This window comes from Protopterus annectens, chromosome 8.part0 (genome assembly GCF_019279795.1).
Source record: "Protopterus annectens isolate FY-2018-M chromosome 8.part0, PAN1.0, whole genome shotgun sequence".
In the NCBI taxonomy this organism is placed as follows: Eukaryota; Metazoa; Chordata; order Ceratodontiformes; family Protopteridae; genus Protopterus; species Protopterus annectens.
The window spans coordinates 1,362,397,872-1,362,424,377 of record NC_056741.1 but is presented as its reverse complement, the minus strand read 5'-3'; the positions used below and the strand labels follow the sequence as shown (position 1 = coordinate 1,362,424,377).

Genomic DNA, 26,506 nt, shown 5'->3' with positions numbered 1-26,506 from the left:
TGCCTAAGCCTAGAGTTCCTTTGGTGGGCAGAGGCCTGCCAACAAAACAAGGGACTACCATTCACACTACCCCCTGCCGTCCAAACCCTAACAACAGACACATCAGACTATGCATGGGGGACACACCTGGCAGGGAAGTGCATTCAGGGCAAATGGAACCCAAGTCAAATGCACCTGCATATCAATCAAAAAGAAATGTTAGCTGTACAGAATTCTCTGACAGCCTCCAAGGACCACATTCTTCCAGGACAATTAATGGTAAAGACTGACAACACCACTGTTATGTGGTAAATAAACAAGCAGGGGGTACACATTCTTATCCCCTCTGCAGACTAGCCATGGCATTGTGGAACACAACCCTGAGCTACCAAGTACATCTACACCTCAATTCCTGCCAGGAAAACTAAATACACTGGCAGACGAACTAAGCAGAAATATCATGGAGCCACACGAGTGGAAATTGGAACAAAGGATTTTCAACTTGTTGACAAGCAAATGGGGGAGTCCAGATATAGACCTGTTTGCTTCCCCCCAAAACTATCAATTGGACAAATTTTGCACAAGGACTCCCCACAAACAAGCATGGAAAGTGAATGCTCTGTTCTAAACCTAAGTACTACTAAAGATCAAACAAAACAAACCAAGGACGATTTTGATTGCACCAGACTGGCTATGCCAACACTGGTACCCCCTCTTGCGCAGTGTGTCACTGTTGGCCCCATGGCACCTGCCTCAGACTCCTACCCTATTGTCTCAGCAGGAGAACCAGATTCTGTACCCTCAGCTTCAAACACTGAACCTAGCAGCCTGGCTAATTACCTAATTTCTTCATTACCATCCCTCAGTAAACCAGTGATGGATATTATTTTAGAGGCAAGGAGGCCTAGTACTAGAAAATCTTATGCTGAAAAATGGAAAATATTCTGTGCCTGGAACCATTCTCAAGGGATGAGTACAGCAGTGCTCAGATTTTACAATACTTAACTGAGATGCTTCACAAGGGCCTGTCTTTCTCCTCCATCAAAATTCATGCCTCGTCCATTTCAGCTCATTATAACACAGAACCTCCCCTCTTCTCTCATCCACTGCTCATGCAGTTCCTCAGAGGGGCCAAAAATGTATGACCACCCAGGAGAGCTCCAAATCCAGCCTGGGACCTTTAACTTTGTATTGGAGAAACTCGCTCTTCCCCCTTTCGAGCCAGCTGCTACTGCAGACTTAAAATTCCTTTCTTGGAAAACAGCTTTTCTTTTAGCAATCACTTCAGCAAGAAGGTGTCTGAATTACAGGCCCTCATGGCAGTGGAGCCTTTCATCATCTTTCATGCAGACAGGGTGTCCCTCAGGACCAATCCCTCCATGTCCAAGGTGGTATCCAGTGTGACCCTTAATCAGTCCATTCATTTGCCAACCTTCTTTCCTAATCCATAGAACAAAGGGGAATGAATACTGCACTCATTAGATGTGCACAGACAACTTGGATCCTACTTGGACAGGACTAAACCTCAAAGGAAATCTGAACAACTGCTGGTGGCATTTGCTGCAGGGACAGAGAGGAAAGCTATTTCAAAGCAAACCATTTTCAAACGGATAGGCCATTGCATTCATTTCTGACAGAAGCACCATGGAAAGTCTATCCCACAGAGGATCAGACCCCACTCAACCAGGGCTGCATCTACCTCTACAGCCTTTCTCAGAGGCATCCCTACCAGGGACATCCTAGAAGCTGCTACCTGGAGTTCTGTACATGCTTTCACCAAGCATTACTATCTGCCAATTTTCTCTAATTCCAGAGCTGGCTTTGCCACTGCAATTGTGCAGGGCCTTATAGCTGGTCCTAATGCTATCTAAATTCTTCGTCCCATCCTTAGCTTTGGGAATCTACCCAAATGTGATGACTGCAACAGTGAAACATGAAGAACATAGTACAGTTGTGTACACTTACCATAAATGTAGATGTTCGAGTGTATTCACTGTTGCAGTCCTGGTTATCCTCCCTTCAGCCCCCTTACTACTTTTGGCGTTACCTCTGCTCTCCTTTACTATGCTCAAAAGCTTTTTGATGTATTTGCTTTTTTGCTGGAGGTATAACCTTGTATATTTATAGATGTAATTGCTTCCCGTTAGAGGGGCACCTAACATTTGGGGCAAGAAAAACTGATGTAAGGCGTCGGTTGCATGTTTTATACCCCTGATGTCATGGAAGAAGGGACAACAACCGACGCAGGATCCAAGACTTTGTTAATCAGGCCGACTGGGGCCTACTGCAAGCAGATAACCCAAATGTGATGACTGCAACAGTGAGTACACTTGAACATCTACATTTATGGTAAGTGTACACAACTTTACTTTCTGGTGGAAAACAAGTAATAAAAGGTATAACCATAAACAATGATAAATATTCCAATCAAGTAAATCAGTTATAGCACATAGCAAAAAGTATTTTTCAGAAAATTCCTAACTACACCCATGTTTTTTTGCCCTTTACCTAGGTGATCCCCAGAAGTGGATGCGGCATGACAAATGCAGTATTATTCCTAACATATAGAGTGGTAGAACTACCTCATTGTCATTGGAATCTGCTCTGTTGGAGATGCAGTCCAACATCCTGCTAAACTTATATTCTGTCTTTTGTGTCGCCCTGCCTTATGGTTTAGTGTTGCAGTTCTAACCACCCAAGTATTGTTGCCTGTTCTGTGACTTAAAGCTGCCTCCATCTAAACTTATATAGTTTATTATGATTATTGATTACGATATATAGCACCATGCATTTCTCAAAACTGTCAGTCCAAGATTGTTACTTTTCTTTATATAATAAATTTGCATATAGGAATCAGTTCCTATGTAGTAATAGTTGCCAACCTGAACATTTGCTAGCTGTCTTGCCTTATAATGAATTTTTGAGAATTCACAGATTATGCAGTAATGATGAAATTTTTAAGTCAGAAACAAATAAAAATAGCTGAACAAATGTTTCTCAATAGAGGTTATGATAAGCAACAGATGGCTGAGGCCAAGGCTAAAGTATTTAGAATAAGAAATGGACAAGATAAAAATATTGATAGGTCTTATTTCAAAAATCTAGACTGTTATGCCACTGGAAAGAGTGGTAATAGGGCTTTGGGTAGACAAACTCAAAAGGAAATTGATTTTGTTACTACCTTTAATACACTTACAAATAAAATTGTGCGATATGTAAAACAGTTTTGGCCCATGTTACTAAGAGACAAGGAATTATGCCATTTGTTGCCTAGGCAAGTTAAAGTTTCTTATAAGTGGGCTAGAAACCTAAAAGACATGGTGGTACATAGCCTCCCGGGCCGCGGTGGTCGGTTGAGTGGATTCGGATGAAGGAATCTCCGAGGACTCTGTTTCGGCCGAAACCGAGACACTCGCGGTAAGCCTTACCGGGGTTTCAGCCGAAACCGCGGGCCGCGAGTGTCTGTCCTTGTCCTTCCGTTTTTTCACCAAATGTGATGTCTGAGTCTCCGACGGCATTTTATATGCAAAACTAGCCCCAAAAAATTCCTCTGCAAACTCAGACCGACGTCTAAGAGTTCGTCGGTTGAAGGAAGCACAGGCTGAACAGGACGATACGTCGTGGTCTGGGCCAAAGCAAGGAAGGCAGTAGGAATGGAAATCCTTATGAGGTATTTGTTTCCCACCAGTTAAACAATTATTTACTTTATCTGACATCGGCTGAGGCAAGAAAGAGTCCCCAATGGGGTACTTAGCTTTTTCAAAGTCTTCGGTAGCTGAAATCACTGGATCTGACCGACCGGCACTTGCGAACAGCTTTTGCTTCGGGCACCGCGCGGCAAGAAAGACTGAGGAAAATGGCGTCGGCTGATGCTTTTATACCCCAGACGCTCTGGCGTCAGGGAAGGTGCGACATCAGCCGAGGCCAGACCCAGACTTTGGAATCCGGCCGACCGAAGGGCTGCCTGAGGCAGGACAACCCATATGTTATGACTGCAGATGCATCCTTGAAGGACATCCACTTTTGTCCCCCGTCTAGTAATATAAATACAGCTATAATAGTTAAAAAGGGGACTTTTCCTTGCAATAAGTATTCAGTCTGCAAATACTTTGTTAATATATGAAAGAAAGGGTACTAAGTGCAGTTTATTCCTAGATGTTCATCGTGTTTCACTGTTGCAGTCATCACTGTAGGGTTCTTCCTGCCGGCAGGCAGCCCTCGGTCGGCCAGAATCCCAAAGTCTGGGTCCGGCGTCGGCTGTGCACTCACCCTCCCTGACGTCAGTGCGCCAGGGGTACAAAGCTCCCAGCCGACGCCATGTTCTCCAGTCTTTCTTGCCGCGCGGTGGAAGCAGTTTGCAAGTGCCGGTTGGCTGACTCCTGTTATTTTTGGTGCTTCATACCAAAGACATTCTTCTTTTCAAAGCTAAGTACCCCGTTGGGGAAACTTTTTTCTTGCTCCAGACTGATGTCCGAAAAAGTTAATAATTGTATTTCATGTGGGAAGCAAATACCTCATAAGGATTTTCAGTCTTACTGTATTCCTTGTCTAGGCCCTGACCATGACGTAGCTAGTTGTCGGCTTTGTGGTAGATTAAACGGAGATATGATTTTGCCTTTCATTACTTTGGGAGGCGATTTAATTATAACATGTCGTCGGACACGCTTCCGACTACCGGAGTTCATAAAAGGCGCAAGGATAAGGATAGGCCTCCAAGGTCCAAATCAGATGACAGTTTACAATCAGAGCCAGCTGCCGGTTCGGCCGTCATCAGTGAGGCGCTTTCGCAGCCCCTGTCATCTGCCATAACAGAACCGCTTGCCAAAACTGACTCCCACGAGGAGCCAACTAGGCCTTCGGATAATGCTCCCTCGGATGGGTCTGGAGCCGCTGTGCAGGTACCGGCTTCTAAGGGGGTTTTCAGGCCTACGCAGCTTCAGGTAAAGGCAAAGACAAAGACTTCTTCTAAAACAAAGACTCAAGCCCAGGCCTCCTCTGATCCGGGACCTAAATCTCAAAAACAAATGCTTAAAATGGCGGAGGACTTGCTAACTATGATTAGGGGTTCCCATCCCCCTCCAGACAAAAGGCCAAGACAAGAATTGGATTATGAATCCTCTGATCAGGTGTCTGTCTCTTCAGTGTCTTCCTCTGAACAGGATAATACTTTCCCTCCTTATGAGGATTTTGATGCTGAGGAATCCATTCCTTTAGCTTCTCCTCCTGAAGATTATTCTTTTGGGGAAACTTTACATGACATGAGGGAACATTTTCACTGGGAAGGACAGGAGTACTCTGAATCTAAGAAAAGGCTTAGGGATTTCCTTCTTCCCCAACACAGACCCCTGGTTATTCCTCCTATTTTGGATATTGTGGATGATGTCTTTTCTGAGTCTAATTTAACCCCAGACTCCTTTCCTCCGGCCCCTGCTAAGCCTGATAGATATTACAGAGTCCCTGACTCCCACCAGTTTCTATTTAAAAATCCTACTGCTGATCCAGAAACCATTTCTCGGGGTCCTAAGGGTGTTAAGGCCGCCACTGCTAAGAACCCTATTCTGTCAGATAAGGATTCTAGAGCTTTAGCGAGATGGGGCAAAAAAGTGTACACTTCTGCTACTTTAACTATTAGGGCTTTAAATTGTCAATTTCATATGTTGAAATGTCAGCAATACCTTTTGTCTGTTATGAAACAAAAACTGTGTACCATTTCTGCATGTGCAGACAATAAGGAATTACAAGATTTGATGCATGCTACTGAGCAGGTGGGGAAACATACCTTACACTGTGGTTTTGATGCTTTGGAGGCCTCTTGCAGGGCGGCTGCCACTGGCACGGTCATTAGAAGGCATGCTTGGTTAAAGGAACAAAATTTGCCTGATCAAGTAAAAGCAAAATTACTGGATGCTCCTGTTCAACATAATGTTTTGTTTGGGTCTAAGGCTGAAGAGGTTATAAAGAAAATGGAGGATAAGGCAAAATCCATGCAAACAGTTAAGGATTTCTTACAAGTTCAGCCTCCTAGATTTAGCAGAAATTGGCCAGCTAAAAATTGGTCCTTTCCCAGGCCTCAGAGGGGTAGATATAGGCGCCCCAGAGGGAAGGCCCAAGCACAAACCTCTTATAGACCTAGACAGTGGAGTGCTTCCACCCCCAGGGCTGGAGAAGATAGGTCTCAACCTTATAGGAAACCGGCTCAATGACTCCCCCTGCATGGCTCCAGGAACCTCTCTCCTGGAAGCTCCTCTGGGAGGAAAACTTTCTCTTTTTCACTGAAATTGGACTTGCATAACCCAAGACGAGTGGGTTCTGTATGTAGTTTTAAGAGGTTACAAATTCCACTTTCACACCTTACCAAAACCAAACGGATGGCCAGACCTACCAAACACTCAGTGGGCAGAGGCATTAAAACAGGTGAAGTCCCTCATGGCTATGAGGGCCATAGAACTGGTTCCAAATTCAGCGACAGGACAAGGCTTTTATTCAAGACTCTTTCTAGTTCCCAGAAAGCAAAATACTTGGAGACCCATCCTGGATCTGTCAGTCTTAAATACTTTCCTGGAGATACCAAAGTTCAAGATGCTTACTCTGCAGCAGCTCCTGCCAATGTTGAACAAAAATGCATGGATGGTGACACTGGACTTAAAGGAGGCTTACCTACACATTCCTATCAGACAGGAGTGCAGAAGATACCTCAGGTTCAAGGCAGGCTCGAAACATTACCAATTCTCTGCGCTGCCCTTTGGCTTGTCTACTGTACCCAGGATCTTCACCAAGTGCCTGGCAGCAGTAGTAGCTTACTGCAGACTCAAGGGAATTCAGATTTACCCTTATCTGGACGACTGCCTTATTCAAGCAGACAGCAAGGACATTTTACTCCAGCAACTGGAATTTGTTCTGAATCTACTCAAGTACCTGGGATTCACTGTGAACGTAAAAAAGTCAAATTTGGCACCCACTCAACAGATAACTTTCCTGGGTGCTCTTTTAAACACAACAACCCAGATGGCATTCCTGATGCCAGAAAAACAACTACAGCTGGCTTCAACTTTCAAAAGCCTGGCATTAATGTCTCGGCTAACTGCAAGAAAATTCCTGCAGGCTTTGGGTTACATGACTTCCTGCATCCTACTCGTATCATATGCAAGACTGAATATGAGGAAGATACAATGGTACCTAAAAAGCGTATGGTCCCAGCATTGTCACAGTTTGGAAACCGTGATTGCTGTCTTGCCTTGCCTGCAAAAGGAATTCCATTGGTGGACCATGGCATGTCTTCAAAACAAAGGGAAAGCCTTCAGTTTACCTCCAGCCTACCAAGTGATAACCACGGACGCCTCGGATTATGCATGGGGAGCCCATTTGCAGGGGAAAGGCCTGCAAGGTTTTTGGACAGAGGATCAGAAGCATCTAAATATCAATTTAAAAGAGATGTTAGCTGTGCAGAATGTCCTCTTGGCTTTCAGGGATCTTTTACAGCAAGGGCAGCTACTGATATGGACAGACAACACCACAGTTATGTGGTACATATTGCAAGGTGGATCTACAAGCTCAGTTCCTGCCAGGGAAACAAAACACTCTGGCAGACAGCCTGAGCAGGAACTTGTCAGACCCACACGAGTGGATGCTAGACACCCAAATATTCAAGATTATTACAGAAGCCTGGGGCTGCCCGGACATAGATCTATTTGCATCTCCCCACAACTACCAGTTACAGACTTTTTGCACAAGGACATATCACAAGCTAGCATGGAAAGTGGATGCTCTCTCATTCAGTTGGAGGAACCTCTAGGGGTATGCCTTTCCAACACTACCTCTTCTACCAAGGGTGTTATTAAAAATAAAACAGGACAAACCAAAGCTGATCTTACTAGCCCCTAATTGGCCTCAACAATTTTGGTACTCAACACTGATAAATCTATCCCAGGAACCTCCTTGGATTCTACCTCAGATTCCAAATCGTTTGTCTCAACATCAGGGCCAGGTCCTGCACTCTTGTATCAAAACTCTCAGCCTGGCAGCCTGGTTTATTCAGGGTCTATAATTAATCCTACTCTTTCCAAACAGGTTATGGATGTTATCTTAGAAGCCAGAAGGCCTAGCACTAGGAAATCTTCTGCAGGTAAATGGAAGAGATTTTGCACCTGGATGCATGCTCAAGAAACAGATCCTCACATTCCAAATATTCCATTGATTTTACATTACCTAATGGATATGTTGCATAAGGGTTTATCTTTTTCCTCCATAAAAATACATGCCTTTGCTATCTCTGCACATTATAATACAGCTCCTCCAGTTTTTTCACATCCACTTCTGAAACAATATCTCAGAGGAGCAAAGAATTTAAGGCCCCCTAGGACTCCACCCATTCCTGCCTGGGACCTCAGTTATGTCCTGGAAATACTTACTCTGCCTCCTTTTGAGCCTGCTGTTACATCTGATATAAAGTATTTATCATGGAAGACTGTTATCCTACTAGCTTTAACTTCAGCCAGGAGAGTCTCGGAGTTACAAGCGCTCATGGCTGTGGAACCTTACATTATTTTTCATCAAGACAGGGTTTCTTTAAGGACTAACCCTACTTTCATGCCTAAAGTGGTTTCTAAAGTGGCTTTAAACCAAACTGTTCACCTGCCAACTTTTTTCCCCTAATCCACAAAATAAGGGGGAGAGGATCTTGCATTCTTTGGACATGCACAGGCAGCTTTGCTTTTACCTGGACAGAACCAAGGATATCAGGAAAGCAGAACTGTTTGTTTCTTATGCAGCAAATTCCCAAGGCAAAGCTGTTTCAAAACAGACCATTTCTAAATGGATTGCTCATGGAATCAGATTTTGTTACTCTCATCATGGAAAGCAAATCCCAGGAAAAATTAGGACTCACTCTACCAGAGCTGCTGCTACTTAAGCTGCCTTTCTCAGAGGAGTACCTACCAAGGATATTTTGGAAGCTGCAACTTGGAGTTCAGTGCATACTTTCTCTAAGCACTATAATCTCCCTCTTTATTCTAAGTCTAGGGCAGGCTTTGCTTCTGCAGTCTTGCAAGGCCTTCTAGCCGACCCTTCTACTCAATAACCACCACCCTTTATCTCAGCTTTGTTATTCAACCCTACAGTGATGACTGCAGCAGTGAAACATGATGAACATAGTACAGTTGTGTACACTTACCATAAATGTAGATGTTAGAGTGTCTTTACTGTTGCTGTCTGGGTTACCCACCCTCCTGTCCCCTCTTATACTTTTATTGGTGTGGTTCCCTGCTTCACCCTTCTTGTGAGGTGTATTTGCTACAGGGTATGGGGTTTTTTGTATGTTACATTTTTGTTTTACTTTTAGCCTTTACTTTTGGGCACCTGACATCTGGGGCAAGAAAAACTGGAGAACATGGCGTCGGCTGGGAGCTTTGTACCCCTGGCACACTGACGTCAGGGAGGGTGAGTGCACAGCCAACGCCGGACCCAGACTTTGGGATTCTGGCCGACCGAGGGCTGCCTGCCGGCAGGAAGAACCCTACAGTGATGACTGCAACAGTGAAGACACTCGAACATCTACATTTATGGTAAGTGTACACAACTGTACTTTATTAAACCTGTTGTACAGAGGGAGTTATTTATGCATCAAAATGTACCTGCAACCTGTATTATATAGGAGAAACCTATAGAAGTTTTAAAATACACAAGAACATGTGACATTAGAAATAAAAAAATTAGAAAGCCCTTTGGATGCTCACTTTTTATATTGTCATAATTCTGACCCTGATGATTTAAAAGGTTGCGTCTTGGAGAAGGCTGAAGTTTTACCTGGGGAACACATAAATGTTAAAGATAAATTGTTACAAAAAGAAACTGTTTATTTTGAAATATGGTACTCTGGAGCCTTTTGGCTCAATAGAGAGTATAATTGGAAATATGTTATTTGATTAATTGATTGTTTTATTGAGTGTTAAGTGCTAATTAAGGTATTTAGTGGATGTATTTAAACTGATGTAATGTGATGTGTTTTACTTTTGGAAGGCATTTTATGCCGAGGTACTAAGTGACTATAAAAATTTCCACTTTTGTATCAGTGGCCTTTTCTTTGTGGTATTTCATATTGTTTTTGTTATATTTGTGGTTTTGTTATATTTAAGAAAACATACTTCAGGACTAACTTTTATGACAGTTCTGTTTTATAGTCCTTGATTTTGGTAGTGAAATACTAGCTGGAGGAATTCGTATCTGAGTAATGGGCACCAAAACAGGAGGAAGATAGCATTTCTAGAATTTGCAAAAATGAATGTCTGGGAGTGGGAGAAGTAGGACAGAATGTCAGAAAAAGTAAGGGATGTTTTGTAGAATCAGCGAAGTTGAGGTTATGCTTTTCTGCAAGAACAAGGTATACACACACACACACACACACACACACACACACACACACACACACACACACACACACACACACACACACTACTTAAGTCAGGATGTGTTTGCCTCTTAACATTTGTAGCTTCAAACAGGCATTTTTTGAACAATAAGTATAAAACTGACTAGCAGTACAAGTTGGCATAATGTGGACAAGTGCAACAAGAAACTGCATGTCCCTTTCTTTGTTTGCTTCACAGTTAATGCTGTTACCCACACTGCATCTTTTTGCTGTTTGTTTCAGCAGACAAGTCAGGTGAGGGCATAGTCCATGATTCTGTAGAAAGTTTGCGGGGGCACTCACCCCCACCCCAAGGTTCTAGGACCCTTGTAATCCATATGAACTATGTCATCCATATCAACTATGTGAGTACTGAGAACACTTTTGTCAAACAAAGACTGAAGCAGTACTAATTTCTTGAACTTATTTGTACTCTGGCTTATGAATGGGGTTCATTCCTGTCACGGTATTAGAAACTGCACATTCTGAAAAATGAAAAAGGCAGTTGTGCAACTTTTTAAGGTGATTGACTTGAGTAAAGATGGATGTCTTGTAGTTATCCCCAGAGACTAACATTTTGGAGCACATGAATCATGGTTAAGCTGCTCTAGTCTCATCTCCAGGAACGTTGCTCAGATTAAGTAGCTTATTCCACCTGAGATCTTTGCGTGCTCATTCATACCTTGGTCTCCTCTTATTTGTTTGGCTGTAATGTTCTTTACCTGGAGCTGCCAGATGGCAAACCTAAGCTACAGCTTAACAAATGTAGTACTGTTGGTGTACATTCTCATGGTGGCTTAAGGGGTTTCGGTCGGTTAGTTTCCTGATGACCAACCTGTTTGAAATGCCTCACTCTTGGCAATTTACATAAAAAATTATATAGCATGTCATTTTATTGTAATGAATGACTGATTAATGATTGAATGAATGTATTAATTATTCATTCATTTATTCTCCAGTGCATGCTGTGTCTTATTTAGGGATACAGGAAAGCCAGAGCAGATGCAAGGCAGGGAACCAGTCCCGAATAAGGCACTTGGCCTTCTCATAAAGCACATGTGTGGGTATACAGACACACACATGCGCAATTGTACACTCTCTTACACACTGTAATTATTTTTATTACTCTTAACCACTTAGTTTGGAAATGTTTTATCTGAAGTTGTTAATGTTTTTATGTTAACTTTTACTTGTCTTTGCTGTGCTGGATAAATTACATGAATAAGTTTGAGTTTGCATTTGAATTTGAACTCCGCAAACAGGTTAAATGAGAGAAGTGTTTGTTCCATTCTGACTCCGAGTAACAGGAAATGGGCATTTCTATACTATACCAACCTGTGGAATGATTTAAGGACTGGGCATACTAGTGAGCTGAGAAAGAGGCATGCAGCTGTGTAGCATTCACATATTGTACCCCTCTGGTCAACGAAGGAATAGTACTGATAGCTGTGTAATGGTAGTATGCCCTAAGTACAACAGAAGGGTGAGCATGTAGAAAATAAAGTGGAAAAATCTACCATCTGAATTATCTGAAGTCAGATAAAATTAGTTAGATCATTGTAGTTTGTAGATTGCCAGCATGCTAAGAAACACTTTTTTACCTCACAGTTGAGTAATACTAAACAGATTTCAGTACATAGCTGGTGGATTTTCCATCAGATTTTTTTTCTTATATTTGGAGTGTCCACCGTACGTGATAATCAAGCTAACTCCCCCCAGGCTACCTTACAAACCCATTTATTCCTGTTCGTGGTGAGAGCCAGGCCCATTTACTTCAGGTCAAGGTGATTGCAGATTCCTGGGATGAGGACTTGTCAGGCCCGTTAATTCTTCAGTTTAGAGGCTGGCCCCTCTTGGGATGCAATTCTGTTAGCCCATTTATTCCACTTAGTGGAAATAGTCAGTCAGATGCTGACAGTGGGCCATTGTCTACTGTGAGGCAGAAACATAAGAATGTAGTCCCCCCCCCATAGTGGAGACCTTGTTTTGTACACCTAGTACCCCCCCCCCCATAGCTTTTATTTCTGCAGTAGCTGCTTCAGAGGGTGAATGCATACTTCTGGAAATACAGGGCCCCTGGCTTTATGCAGCATATAGAACACACCAACGTCGAGAAGAAAATTTTAATGTAAAAAAGCAAATCTTTCGGGCTTACACCCTTCTTCAATACTAAAACAATTTAACTATCAAAGTATTCACATTTAAATAGGAGCTAAACCCATCACATGATTACAGCCAGCCAGCCATGTCATAGTCGACAATTAAATACTATAGAATTCTTATATAAAATATCTACATATAAACAAATATAAAACGTATAACAATAATCATATCACAGATGCGTATAAAAGAATATGTATAAATAATAAAAAATATATATATAAATATTAAAAATTCAAAATTTACTATGTTGTAACTTCAATAGAACAGGTTTCAAAGTTACAGCAGTATTAATACCAGGTGAGTGGTCAGCAGCAAGCCTTAATATCCACTCATATTCTTTGGTTTCCAACAAATTATTCATGTCACCTCCTCTCAGTGATGTATATACCACATCATCTATCACTCTAAATCTAAACCTGTGTGTGTTGTCAGTATTTATAATATGCTTACATAGGGCATTATTTTCATTATTCCTCCTTATATCAGATTTATGCTGTATAATATGTTGGTGTGTTCTACTTGGTTTGCATTCTCCAGTTTTACAGCAGGACTCTTGACTTGGATTTACTTATTCGTGGTTCCTTGCTGTATCGTTGGGAACTGTTTGAGAGCATTTACGGCCAGTTTATTTATATAAATGGAAACTGAATTCCATTAGGTCCCTTTTAGCAAAGGAGGATAATCCACTTCTCCGACTGATGCCTGGGGCTGTTGGTAGTTCTTCCATAGTTCCAGAAACTGCGATGGACTTTAATAAGAACTTGGAGTCGTTGGAGAGGAAGGTGGGAATTTATAAACGTTTTCAATGGCAATGTTTTAGTTTTTTGGCTTATCTGGATATGGGCATTGTACCGAGAGGCTTGCAAGTTCTGAAAATGCCGTCATATGGTTATGCTTATCCACATTTACTTAAACGTTGGCAACAACCTAACCTTAAACTGAATCATGATTATATGACTCTAATGAATGACTACTTCTCGAAGAATGAGAAAGATTTAAAGGATGAGATAATTAATATGGAAAGTAGTTTAATGGCTATGCCTTGTTTCCCCACTATGCTTTAGTACCCATCAGCAAATGCTTGATAGGTTGCAACAAGTAGACAACAGATTTGAGGAGACCAAAAAGCGTAAACTCCTGAGGGATATAACCGACTTCCAGAAGGGTCATATTTTTTCCTGGCCCAAACAAGAACTTCAGAACAATATAAAAATGAATTACAGTCAATGTAATTCTTTAAACAAACTGGAGGATTTTCCTGATTTAAGAACTGTAACTACTTTTGTCCATGATGTGTTGTCTGTGAACTCTGTTATTGCATCAGCCAGTACCTTAAAAGACACACCCACTACTTCCGTTGCTCCTGCAACACTTAAGGCATCAGAAGCCGGTATCAGTATGCACGTTACATCTGAAGCAACGGAGAATGGAAATGAAAAAGAAAGTAGGAAGAGTCAACAGTTGATTTTTAAACGTTTCAACAATTGGCACACAAATGTTTTCAGCTCTATCATCCGGAGAAGGTAAAGGAGCGGAGTACCTCTAGGGAAAGGTCGTTACAGAGGCAAACTTCGAGTGGAACCAAACGAAAGAACGAGAGCCCAATGGGTCTGGGCAAACTGACTCTTCGATAGTCAAAGGTACTGTGAATTTATCTAGTTTTGCCCTATCAGCCTCATATCTTTCTTTGCTACAAAAGGGCCTTAACTTTATACCTATGGCAACAGACGATGTTGTGAAAGTCTTAACTGACTTAAAACAGTTTGTGAGAACCGTTAATTTGAAAATATTATTTAAGGACTCTGTATCTAGTCAACCTTCATGTTGTAAAAGAAGTACATTTATTCCTTTAAGCTTAGCTGTTTGAACAGCATTTCATGACTTGTGTGAGACTGAATTAAGAAAATTATATTTTGATCATGATGAAAGGAAACGATATAATTTAACTTATGAGGAATCTTTAGTATTAAAGGCATTAGAAACTGATAATAGTTTAGTTATTAAACAATCTGACGGGGGAGGGTTCAGTGGTAATAATGGACTGTGAACAGTACATACAGTCTATGCATTTGTTACTGGGAGAAGGGAATGCTTTTAAGTGTATTACACCTATGTACGTTAAGAAATATATAAGTGGAGTTAATATGTTTATATACGAGTTACAGGTGAATGGAGACATCGATTCGGATCTGTTCCATTTTTTTACAGTCCCTTGCCCAGTAATTCCACAATTGTACAGCCTACCAAAGATATATAAATCGCTTGTTAATCCCCCTATGAGGCCAATAGTATCCGGTAATGGTTGGATAACCAAACCCATCTCCATATGTTTGCAAAGGCAATTGCATAATTTTTTATCTGGTTGTAGTAATATTTTAAAGGATACGACAGATTTCATTGTTAAACTGGGGAATTGGTTTGAAAGTTTGCATGTTACAGAGTTACGTCAGGGTGATTATCTGTTTGTGACCATGGATGTGTCATCATGGTCATACCTAATGACTATGGAATAGAATCCATCAGGGAATTCTTAACTAGACAGGTTAGTGTACCTGCTAGACAAGTGGAGAATATCTGTAGCCTTTTGGGTGTGGTTCTAACTAGAAATATTTTCCTGTTTAACAATCAGTTTTATCTTCAACAAACTGGTGTGGCAATGGGGACATCGGTGGCTAACTTATTTATTTATTCATCATTTAACATTTGTTTACTGGGATAGTCCGACTGGATACATATCCATTTTCAGGGGAGGCCTAAGGAGAAAAGCTCCAGGGGGACATCGGTGGCTAACTTATTTATTTATTCATTCATTTAACATTTGTTTACTGGGATAGTCCGACTGGATACATATCCATTTTCAGGGGAGGCCTAAGGAGAAAAGCTCCAAAAAAACAAACTTACATAGATTACGCAGAAGTTAGCAAACAGTTATAAAAACAAAGTGATTACACACAATGGGTTAGTAGTGTTCCCTAGTAGGGACTCACAATTGTCATGGACAGACTATTAAAAGTAAGAGACATCAGATTGGAAGGAGAGCTTGGTGATGTAGTTACAAGTTATGATAATTGCAGAATATGCTTTTAGTTTATAACTCAATCAGGGTTGGTACATGGGCATAGCCAATTCTCTTTGAGATACTATTTGAGGTTTTTTTTTAAGAGACTTTTGGCGAATTGTAGGGTTATATAGTTTGGCAACGAATTCCAGGTTTTGCCAATGAAGTTGGCAAACAGGGATTCACCAGCAGAGTTATTAGCTTTGTGGGTTTGGACCAGTAGTTTATCAGCTGACCGTAGGGATCTTAGATTGCTATATGGCTTAATAATATTTTTAAGTGAGGGGGTATCCTCAGGGTGGTACAAAATTTTGTGCGCTATTAAGAGTTGATTGCATTGAATTAAGCTGGGCAGTTCTAGCCACTCTAGTTGTTTAAGGTTCTGGCAGTGGTGGGTTCCATAGGTGGAGCCAGTAGTGAATCTGGCAATATGATTGTAGTTATGGGACAGCCTACCTAGTTCGGATTTGTTGAGGTTTGAGAGTACAGGCGAGGCATATAAGAGTAGAGAGTAGATGTGATCGGGTGATTGCAGTCCTAGCCAGTGGGGTTAAAAATGTCTTGTTTCTATACAGTGATCCAAGCTTCTTATTTATGGTCTGTATAGTTTTGTTGACCTGTAGGTCAAATTTGAGATTATTGTCTATGATAACCCCTAGCAGTTTGGTGTGATTATCTGGGGAAATAGTGGTACCATTGTTAGATGTGACAGAGAATGAAATTGCGGTGGATCTACTAGTGGGAGAGAAGAGTAGAAGTTTAGTTTTATTAGGGTTCAGAAGTAGGCGTTGATTGGTGAGCCAGTTCTCGATAGTGTTAAATGTATTTTGGGTTAAGATTTGCAAGTCGGACGGAGAGGTGGCTGAGCAGATGAGAGTGGAATCATCCGCGTATTGGATGCAGGTGGCTTTAGGGATAGCAGTGTGGAGGTTGTTGATAAAAAATAGAGAAGAGTAGTGGACCTAGTATGGACCCTTGAGGGACACCAAGTGTGAGAGGTAACTGGCTGGAGAGTTTGCCCTGCCATAGTACCGCCTGCTGTCTACCAGTCAGGTAGGACTGGAACCACTGGATAGCAGGCTTGTTGAAGGAAATAGATTTTAGTGAAAGAATGAGAAGTTCATGGCTTTTGATAGGTCAAGAAAGAGGGCAGAGGTTAATCTATTGTCATTCCTGTTTTGGTTTATGGCAGTAGTAAAGGAAAGGAGGGCTGAGGTGGTGCTGTGGTATGGCCTGAAACCATGCTGGGAGTCTGATAGTAAGTTATTCTGTGAAATGTATTGCATTAGTTGCTTGTGTACACATTCTCCATTATTTTGGCTAGTGGGGAAAGAATGGCAATGGGTCTGTAGTTGGATATGTCTGAGGAGCTACCACCTTTATGGAGTGGGAGAGATATTTTCCAGAGGGAGGGGATAACATTTTCAGATAAGGTTCTGTTGATGAGGATAGATATGGGTATGCAATGGCATCTGCAGCTATTTGCAGGTACTCTGCAGGGAGAAGGTCAGCAGCGAGGGTGGTAGGTTTTAGATTTTTTGGAAGTGTTTTGATAAAACTAGTGGATATTGGTTGGAAGCCAAATTCCGGGTGATTTATTAGGTAGATTAGGCATGTGGTTGAAGTTAGAGGGAGTTAGTTGATTTGCTAGGGATTGGATTGTTTCAGTGAAAAAGTTATTAAAGGCGCTAGCTGTTGTCTCTGGGGAGCTATGGGTGTAGTTAGCCGGGGTTAGGGTGGTGGAGTGACCTGGACAAAGTAGTTGATTTAAGCCTGCCCAGAACTTTTGAGGGTTGTCGTGGTGTTTTTGTAGGAGATTTTGGTAGAAGCTTTTTTTATCCAGTAAAATAGATTATTTTGTATCATTCCTGAGTTGACAATATTTTAGATGGTCAAGTGGGCCTTTGGTTGTTCTCCAGCTGGCCCAGGCTCTGTTTCTAGTTTTGATTTTTGCTTTGGTATCTTTTGTGAGCCATGGTGCTGTATTTGATCTAGTTTTTATTGTACGTGCTGGAGCATGGGAATCAAGGATACTTAGAAATTTAGTGTTAAAGTGATCTATGGCCTCCTCTAATGTTAGATACACACACATATGCTAACCTAGTCCTCCATCAGTGGGAAACGAAATATGTTTGTAGTGACTTTAATGCCTTAAATAAGATGGTTTGCTTTTACCAACATTTCGTTGATGATTGTTTCCTTATATGGAATGGATCACTTAGTGAGCTGCGTAATTATGTAGATTATTTGAATAGTACCACCACCTTCCTGAAGTTTAAGATGGATTATTCGGAAAGTATTATTACTTTTCTGGATCTTTAGGTGGAGTTAAAAGAAGGTATGATAGAGACCAGCATACATAAGAAGGATGTACAATACTGGTAGATATATACATAGGAGCAGTATATATATCAAGATCGCTCAGCCGGTCCTATGTCCAAATCACATCCGATGTTATACCCCCCCCCCCCCCCCCATACATCATCTTTAGAAACTCCTCAGCTTAAGGACACAGCTGATAGATAACATACATATAATATATATTGTATACCATGTTTGGTAGATGGAATGTCTTATCAATATTTGAAATATTATGGCATGCTTTTTACTTATTTTAATGTGTCAGTGTTATTACGCGCATTTGGTTCAAAGTAAGTGTGCTTTTATAATATAATTAACTTTTGATTGCATTATTTAAGTGCTATGTAAGGAACAGTATTAGTTTTACAGCTGTGTATTTCATATTACATACAACTATTTATATTGTGTGTTTATGGGATAGGAACATTTTAGTTAGATTGAAGCTACTTGTGCCTGTTCCTTTAACGTAATTGGAGGGTGTGTTTTGTAATAGACTTTGCTTGCAATGGCTTTAAATGTAGCAGCACTTAAATGTAAGTTGTTATTTTTCAAAGTCTGAAGAAGTTGGTGCAGGGCGCCGACGAATAGCAGTATCGTAGTGCTTAATAAAATTGAAGTTGTTCGTTTATTGGCGTCTTGTTTGCTTATCCCTTTGGAATTTAAAAAGACCTGCTTCAGTGAGTTTAGCTATCTGGCTGAGTTCATCTTTGATGAGTTTCACCTCTCTGACTGTGCTTATTGGAGGTGTTTAGTTCTGCTGCTTGGAATTGGGAACTGTGTTGGCTTAGTAACAGCTTGTTGTTTTTGCCTTTGACTTCCAGAACAAGCATACGTGTGTTTGGGAGGCATTTAGTCCTGCTGTTTGGCATCAGGAGCTGTGCTGGTTTAGTAGCAGATATTTTATATAAGAATTCTATAGTATTTAATTGTTGACTATCACATGGTTGGCTGGCTGTAATCATGTGATGGGTTTAGCTCCTATTTAAACGTGAATACTTTGATGGTTAAATTGTTTTAGTATTGAAGAAGGGTGTAAGCTGGAAAGCTTTGTTTTTTACATTAAAGTTTTCGTCTCGACGTTGGTGTGTTCTACTTGGTTTGTATTCTCCAGTTTTACAGCAGGACTCTTGGCTTGGATTTATTTATGCAGCATATCCCATGCTAGTGTGGTCACTACCATGGCCCATAAAGCTGATTGCTATACTGTAGGTGTTAGCATTACACTGGACTGCTCTCTCCCCATGATGGATAAGCATGATGTTCATCGTGTTTCACTGTTGCAGTCTGCCTGAATTCCAAAGTCCTGGTCCGGCGTCGGTTGCTGTCACCTCTTCCCTGACGTCAGTGCACCAGGGGTATAAAAGATGCAGCCGACGCCATTTTCTTCAGTCTTTCTCGTCGTACAGTGCCCGAAGCAAAAGCAGTTCGCAAGTGCCGGTCGGCCGACTCCTGAGATTTTCGAAATCGAATTTCAGATCTGAAGTCTTCATTAAAGCTAAGTACCCCAAGTTAACAATTGTATTTCTTGTGGGAAGCAAATACCTCATAAGGATTTTCATTCTTACTGCATTCCTTGCCTAGGCCCTGACCACGATGTTGCTAGCTGTCGGTTTTGTGCTAGATTTAACCAACGTACTATTAAGCGTCGATACGGTTTTGCCTTTCATTACTTTGGCCGAAGATGTAATTATATAATGCCATCGGAACAGCTGACGACCGGAGTTTATAAAAAGTGCAAGGAAAGGGAAAAGGACAGGCATCCGAGGTCCAAAACTGACGACGAGGCTTCCGCTAGGCCAGTCGCCGGTTCACCGGTTCTCAGTGAGGCGCTTTCACAACACCTGATGCCCACTACCTCAGAGCCACAGGCCGCTTCCGACTCCCACATGGAGCCAGCTGGGCCTCTGGATACTCAAGGTATTGGACACTTGGAAACTATTCCCTCAGATGGGTTCAGAGCCGCTGAGCAGGCATCGGCTTCTGAGGGTGTTTTCAGACCTACACAGTTATATGTCAAGCCAACCTCAGCTTCAAAGGCAAAGACTAAAACAGCTCTAAAGACAAAGAAACAAGTACAGCATTCTCCTGGACAGACTTCCATGCCTAAGAAACAGATGCTTAAAATGGCTGAAGACCTAATTACTTTGATCAGGGGTTCCCATCCCCCTCCTGATAAGAGGCCTAGGCAAGAGACAGAATATGACTCGTCTGATCAGGTTTCCATTTCCTCTGACTCCTCTTCTGAACAGGGATACTCTCTTCCTCCCTATGAGGATTCCGATGCTAAAGAATCTATTCCTTCAGCCTCTCCTCCTGAGGATTATTCTTTTGGGGAAACCCTGCATACCATGAGGGAGCATTTTCACTGGGAGAGCCAAGATTACTCTGAATCTAAGAAAAGGCTCAGAGACTTTCTTTTACTGCCTCAGCACAGACCTCTTGCTATTCCACCTGTTCTAGACATTGTAGATGTATTTTCAGAGTCCTGTCTGTCTCCTGACACTTTACCCCGTGCACCTGTTAAGCCAGATAGATACTACATGGTTCCAGATTCTCATAAATTTCTATATAAAAACCCTGCTGCTGACCCAGAAACTATATCTCAGGGTCCCAAAGGGGTCAAGGCTTCCACTGCAAAAAACCCTGTCCCCTCTGATAGGGATTCTAGGGCACTGGACAGATTGGTGAAAAAGTTTACACTTCTGCTACCTTGGCTGTAAGGGCTTTAATTTGTCAGTTTCATATGCTTAAATATCCGCAATATTTACTGTCACTACTAAAACCGAAAATGTTGGCAAATTCTGAATGTTCTGAAAACAAGGAAATGCAGGATTTATTGCATGCAGCTGAGCAAGTGGGAAAGCATACTTTGCAATGTGGTTTTGATTCACTAGAGGCCTCATGCAGGGCCGCTGTTATATGGGTTTTGTTATTAGAAGGCATGCTTGGTTAAAGGAACAGAATCTGCCTGATCATGTTAAAGCAAAATTATTGGATGCTCCATTACAGCATGATACTTTGTTTGGTGTTAAGGCAGAAGAGGTGTTGAAGAAAATGGAGGATAAAGCGAAATCTATACAGACAGTTAAGGATTTCTTACAGGTACAGCCACCCAGATTTAGCAGGAACTGGCCTTCTAAGAATTGGTCCTTTCCAGTGTCAGACAGTCCACAAAGAGGCAGATACAGACACCCTAGAGGCAGATCCCAGCCCCAAGGCTCATACAGACCTAAACAATGGGGTGCTTCTACCTTCAAAAGCGGAGAAGACAAATCACAGCCATATAGGAAACAGTCCCAATGACTTTCCTCTACCAATGCCAAGCACTTATCTTTTGGCAGCATCCTTAGGAGGAAAACTAACAAGTTTTTACAAAATTGGCACATGATCACCCAAGTCTTGAATATAGTGTCTCAGGGCTACAGGTTCTACTTTCACACCCTTCCAAAGACAAAAGGTATGCCAGACCTGCCACAATGGGCAGAGGCACAAAAGCAAGTTTCATCCCTCATGGACATGAGGGCTATTCAGCGAGTACCAAAGCAAGAGCAGGGACAAGGATTTTACTCAAGACTTTTTTTGGTACCCAGAAAGGACAAAGCTTGGAGACCAATACTGGACCTGTCTGTTCTAAACACTTTTTCTGGAAGTCCCAAAATTCAAAATATTGACTCTGCAGCAGCTTCTGCCCATGCTGGTCAAGAAGGCTTGGCTTGTAACTTTGGACCTCAAAGAGGCATACCTGCATGTCCCAATCAGATAGTCTTGCAGAAGATACCCCAGATTCATAGCTGGCTCAATGCACTACCAATTCTCTGCATTGCCCTTTGGCTTATCTACTGCTCCCTGGGTCTTCACAAAATGCCTGGCACCAGTAATTGCATTTTGCAGACAAAGAGGAATCCAAATATATCCTTACTTGGATAACTGCCTTATTCAAGCAGAGAACAAGGACATTCTACTGAAGCATCTGGCGTTTGTAAAAATATTACTGATTTGCCTAGGGTACACAGTAAACTAAAAGAAATCAAAACTGGTACCCTCTCAAGAGATAATATTCCTGTGTGCAAGTTTAAATACAACTGCCCAGATGGCTTATCTCATGCCAGACAAACCAAGGCAACTGACTTCTTACTTCGAAAAGATGGCAACAAAGACCCAGTTATCTGCAAGAAAAATTCTGCAGGCTTTGGGCTTCATGGCATCCTGCATTCTGCTAATTTCATATGCAAGACTGCATATGAGGAAATTACAATGGTATATAAAAAGTGTTTGGACTCAACATTCCCACAGCCTGGAAACATTAATTACCCTCATTCCCTGCCTGCAGCAGGAGTTTCGATGGTGGGCACATGCCTGTCACCACAACAAGGGATAGCCATTCACTTTATCCACAGCCAGGCAGACACTAACAGATGCATCAGATTATGCCTTGAGGGCCCACATGACCGGAAAATGTATTCAGGGCCCATGGCCCGCAAGCCAAATTCATCTTCATATCAATCAAAAAGAGATGCTAGCTGTACAGAATGCCCTGACAGCCTTCAAGGATATACTTCATCCAGGACAACTGCTGATAAAGACGGACAATACTACAGTCATGTGGTACATAAACAAGCAAGGAGGCACACATTCCTACCCCCTCTGCAGACAAGCCATGACTTTGTGGAACACAGCATTGACTTATCAAGTACACCTGCAAGCACAGTTTCTGGCAGGAAAGAGAAATACTCTGGCAGACGAACTAAGCAGAAACCTCATGGATCCTCACGAGTGGAAACTAGATCCACAAATCTTCAGCATGGTAACAAGGAAATGGGGATGCCCAGACATAGATCTATTTGCCTCCCCTCACAATTGCCAACTACAGACATTCTACACAAGGACTTATCACAAACAAGCATGGAAAGTGGATGCTCTATCATTCAGCTGGAAAACCCTTACAGTATATGCCTTTCCTCCACTGTCTCTTCTCCCCAAGGTACTCCTAAAGGTCAGACAAGAGAAGCCAAAAATGATACTGATTGCCCCAGACTGGCCACGCCAGCACTGGTACCCAATCCTAAAGAGCTTGTCTCAAGGCCCAGCCTGGACATTACCTCAAATTCCTCATTTACTGACCCAACAAAACAATCCGATCCTACACAGCCAACTCAGAACCCTAAATCTGGCTGCATGGCGGATAATGTAACCATCCAGAACACACATCTCTCTAAAGCAGTTATGGATGTTATTTTGGAGGCCAGGAGGCCCAGCACCAGAAAATCGTATGCAGAAAAATGGAACAGATTCTGTGCTTGGAACCAGTCATAAGGAATTGACACGCTTGTACCAAATATTCCTCAGATTTTACAATACCTAACTGAGATGCTGGACAAAGGCCTATCCTTTTCATCAATTAAGATCCATGCCTCTGCCATTTCAGCTCATTACAATATAGACCCACCTATTTTTTCACATCCACTGCTAAGGCAGTACCTCAGAGGGGCCAAAAACATAAGACCTCCAAGGAGAGCACCAGTACCTGCGTGGGACCTCAATTTTGTCCTGGAAAAGATCACACTGCCTCCTTTTGAGCCAGCCAATACAGCTGAGATAAAATACTTATGGAAAACAGCTCTGCTTCTAGCAATAACTTCAGCAAGAAGAGTCTCAGAGTTACAGGCACTAATGGCTGTGGAACCTTTTATTATTTTCCATCCGGACAGGGTTTCTTTAAGGACAAACCCAACATTTATGCCTAAGGTAGTGTCCAGTCTGGCTCTTAACCAAACCATTCATTTGCCTACCTTTTATCCAAACACACAGAATAAGTGGGAGAGACTACTGCATTCTTTGGACATACACAGGCAGCTACACTTCTACTTGAACAAAACTAAAGCTTTCAGAAAGACTGAGCAACTCTTAGTGGCATATGCTGCAGGATCGCAAGGAAAAGCTATTTCAAAGCAGACTATTTAAAAATGGATAGGCACTGCATTAGTTTCTGCTATTCACAACATGGCAAATCAGTGCCTAAGGGCATTAGGCCACATTCAACCAGAGCAGCAGCCACTTCAGCAGCCTTCCTCAAAGGAGTACCAACCAAGGACATTTTGGAGGCTGCAACTTGGACTTCAGTACACACTTTTTTACAAAGCACTACCACTTACCTCTTTACTCTAAATCCAGAGCAGACTTTGCCACTGCAGTTCTGCAGGGCCTCATAGCCACTCCTAATTCTATTTAGGCCCAGCCACCCAACCTCAGCTTTGGGATTCAACCCAAGTGTAATGACTGCAACAGTGAAACACGATGAACATAGTACAGTTGTCTACCTACCATAAATGTAGATGTTCGAGTTTATTCACTGTTGCAGTCCAGGTTACCCTCCCACCATCCCCCTTTCATTGCTGGGACTTATCTGTACTTCTCTATTCTATACAACTTATGTGGTGTATTTGCTTGTAGATGAAGGTAATGTTTATTTTAGTGCATGCATTTTTATGAGCAGACTTTTTAGCCTACCCTTTTGGGGGCACCTGACATCTGGGGCAAGAAAAACTGAAGAAAATGGCATCGGCTGCATCTTTTATACCCCTGGCACACTGACGTCAGGGAAGAGGTGACAGCAACCGACGCCGGACCAGGGCTTTGGAATTCAGGCCGACTGCGGGTAGCCTGCCAGCAGGATAACCCAAGTGTAATGACTGCAACAGTGAATACACTCGAACATCTACATTTATGGTAGGTACACAACTGTACTTTTTGGATACTCAGTCTACTCTTCACCCACCAGTGCCGAACATCTATTCAGATTCATGTCATTTGGATTTCTCTGTCAGAATTTAACTCCAGTGGGTCAGTTGGTCATCATCCTGTACAGTAACGTTTTTCATCCTTGTGAGGGAAAACTGCATTGATACTGCTAACACAGCTTCTTCCTTCTGCCTGTGTTGGTCCTGCTCATCATGTGTTTGTTGCATAATCTGTTCTGATTTTCTCTCTCTCTCTCTCTTTCTTGCAGGCCTCATCACCAGTAGCCAGTCTGCTGCTTATGCCATAAGTAAGTTCATCAGTGGCATCCTGTCCGATGTAGTAAGCGCTCGCTGTCTCTTTGCCATTGGGCTGTTCCTTGTTGGAGTTGTTAATGTGTTCTTCTCGTGGAGCTCCACAGTACTTGTGTTTGCAGTACTGTGGTTCTTTAATGGCATGGCACAGGGATTTGGCTGGCCACCTTGTGGGAAAGTACTGCGAAAGGTAGGGTTTTTTCTTTTTCTTTTTCTCTATGGATCTGTTTGGTTTCAGTACTGTGTTGGAGCAGTGTGTGTGTGTTTTACAGTTGTAAAACCTTGTACTTGTAAATGTGACTGGACTAAATGCTTACTTTTATGCATCTAAAATATGTGCAACTACAGACTTGTTGCATTCCAGTATTGTAACTACAACTGCTTTTGCCAATAGCTTAGAAAAAATATTGTTTTTTTTTTTTTTAATTCCTGGTTTTTCCCCACCCCCAAGCCTGCCAACCTTCAGACCTCCCCCAGTCATACTGAAGTCTGCTCATTCTTCCCAAAATGGAAGTGGAAAAGCCATCTGGAAGAGTCATAATTCAGTCAGTCATCAGGGTGACTTGTGCCCTCACCATCATCTTGGCAGTGAGGGTGTATGTGGTAGGCTTTAACCCATTCTCTGGGTGGGGAGATAGGGCCATAATGCCTTTCCCTGTGTGAGTGTGTACTCTGTACACTTGCATTGAAGGTTACCTCTGGACTAGTGTCCAGAAACCTACTTCTGGCCATTCTTTGTATCATTGCCTCTACACTTGAGGATTGTCACATTAAATTATCCCAATCTGCCCCCTTCACCTCAGGATGGGCATGCCCACCCTCCCATGCCAGCTCAAGAAGATGCTCAAGTAACCCTGGTTGCTTCAGCTGTAGTCAGTACTTCATCTTTCTAACAACACAACTGGCTAGAAGAATATTGAGTTTGACAGTAGATACTAAATCCTACATGATCAGTTGAGTGGTCCATGTCTGTGTCTCGTATATTCTACCTTCCATCACATTTGTGCAATTTAGCCATAACTTCTTTCTTAAATTAGTCTCAGCATCTGCATTGGAAAAGAAAAGAAACTATGTTTTCCTCAGGAAATCTGTTTGTTGCTGGATGGGTGATGGACTCTGAGAATTGCACACCTAAAGGATTGCCAGTATTCTGTCATGACACTTGTACTCTGTGAACAATGAGAAAGTGAGTGTTGCATTTTCTTAATTTTCTCCCTCTTTTCTGAATGCATGTAGTCTTGGAATTGATATAGTTTGAGGATGCAGGGGAGCATGCCTCCCTACAAAAGATTTGTGTTTTATGATCTTGGAAATGTTGCTGTTTTTGACGTGACCTCCTAGGGTTTTGAAATGGTTTGGGTTTGAGTAATCTTCTATTTATTAAACAAGACACAGTTATTCACAGTGGATGCATTTCTCCCTTACTGTGCTAACAGAGGCTGTGTTCCATGAACAGACGTTACTAATGTAGATATTGTAAAATATGTAAAACTA

General features: G+C 42.0%; 1 protein-coding gene across 1 annotated transcript in view; it reads left to right on the top strand.

The window, feature by feature from the left end:
• The window catches only part of SLC37A4 (solute carrier family 37 member 4), a 345,044-nt gene that overhangs the window by 109,742 nt on the left and 208,796 nt on the right, over positions 1-26,506 (top strand). Inside the window, exon 3 of the mRNA XM_044079443.1 lies at positions 24,970-25,202. Coding sequence (XP_043935378.1) covers positions 24,970-25,202 — 233 coding nt within the window. The remainder of the gene's footprint in view (positions 1-24,969; positions 25,203-26,506) is intronic.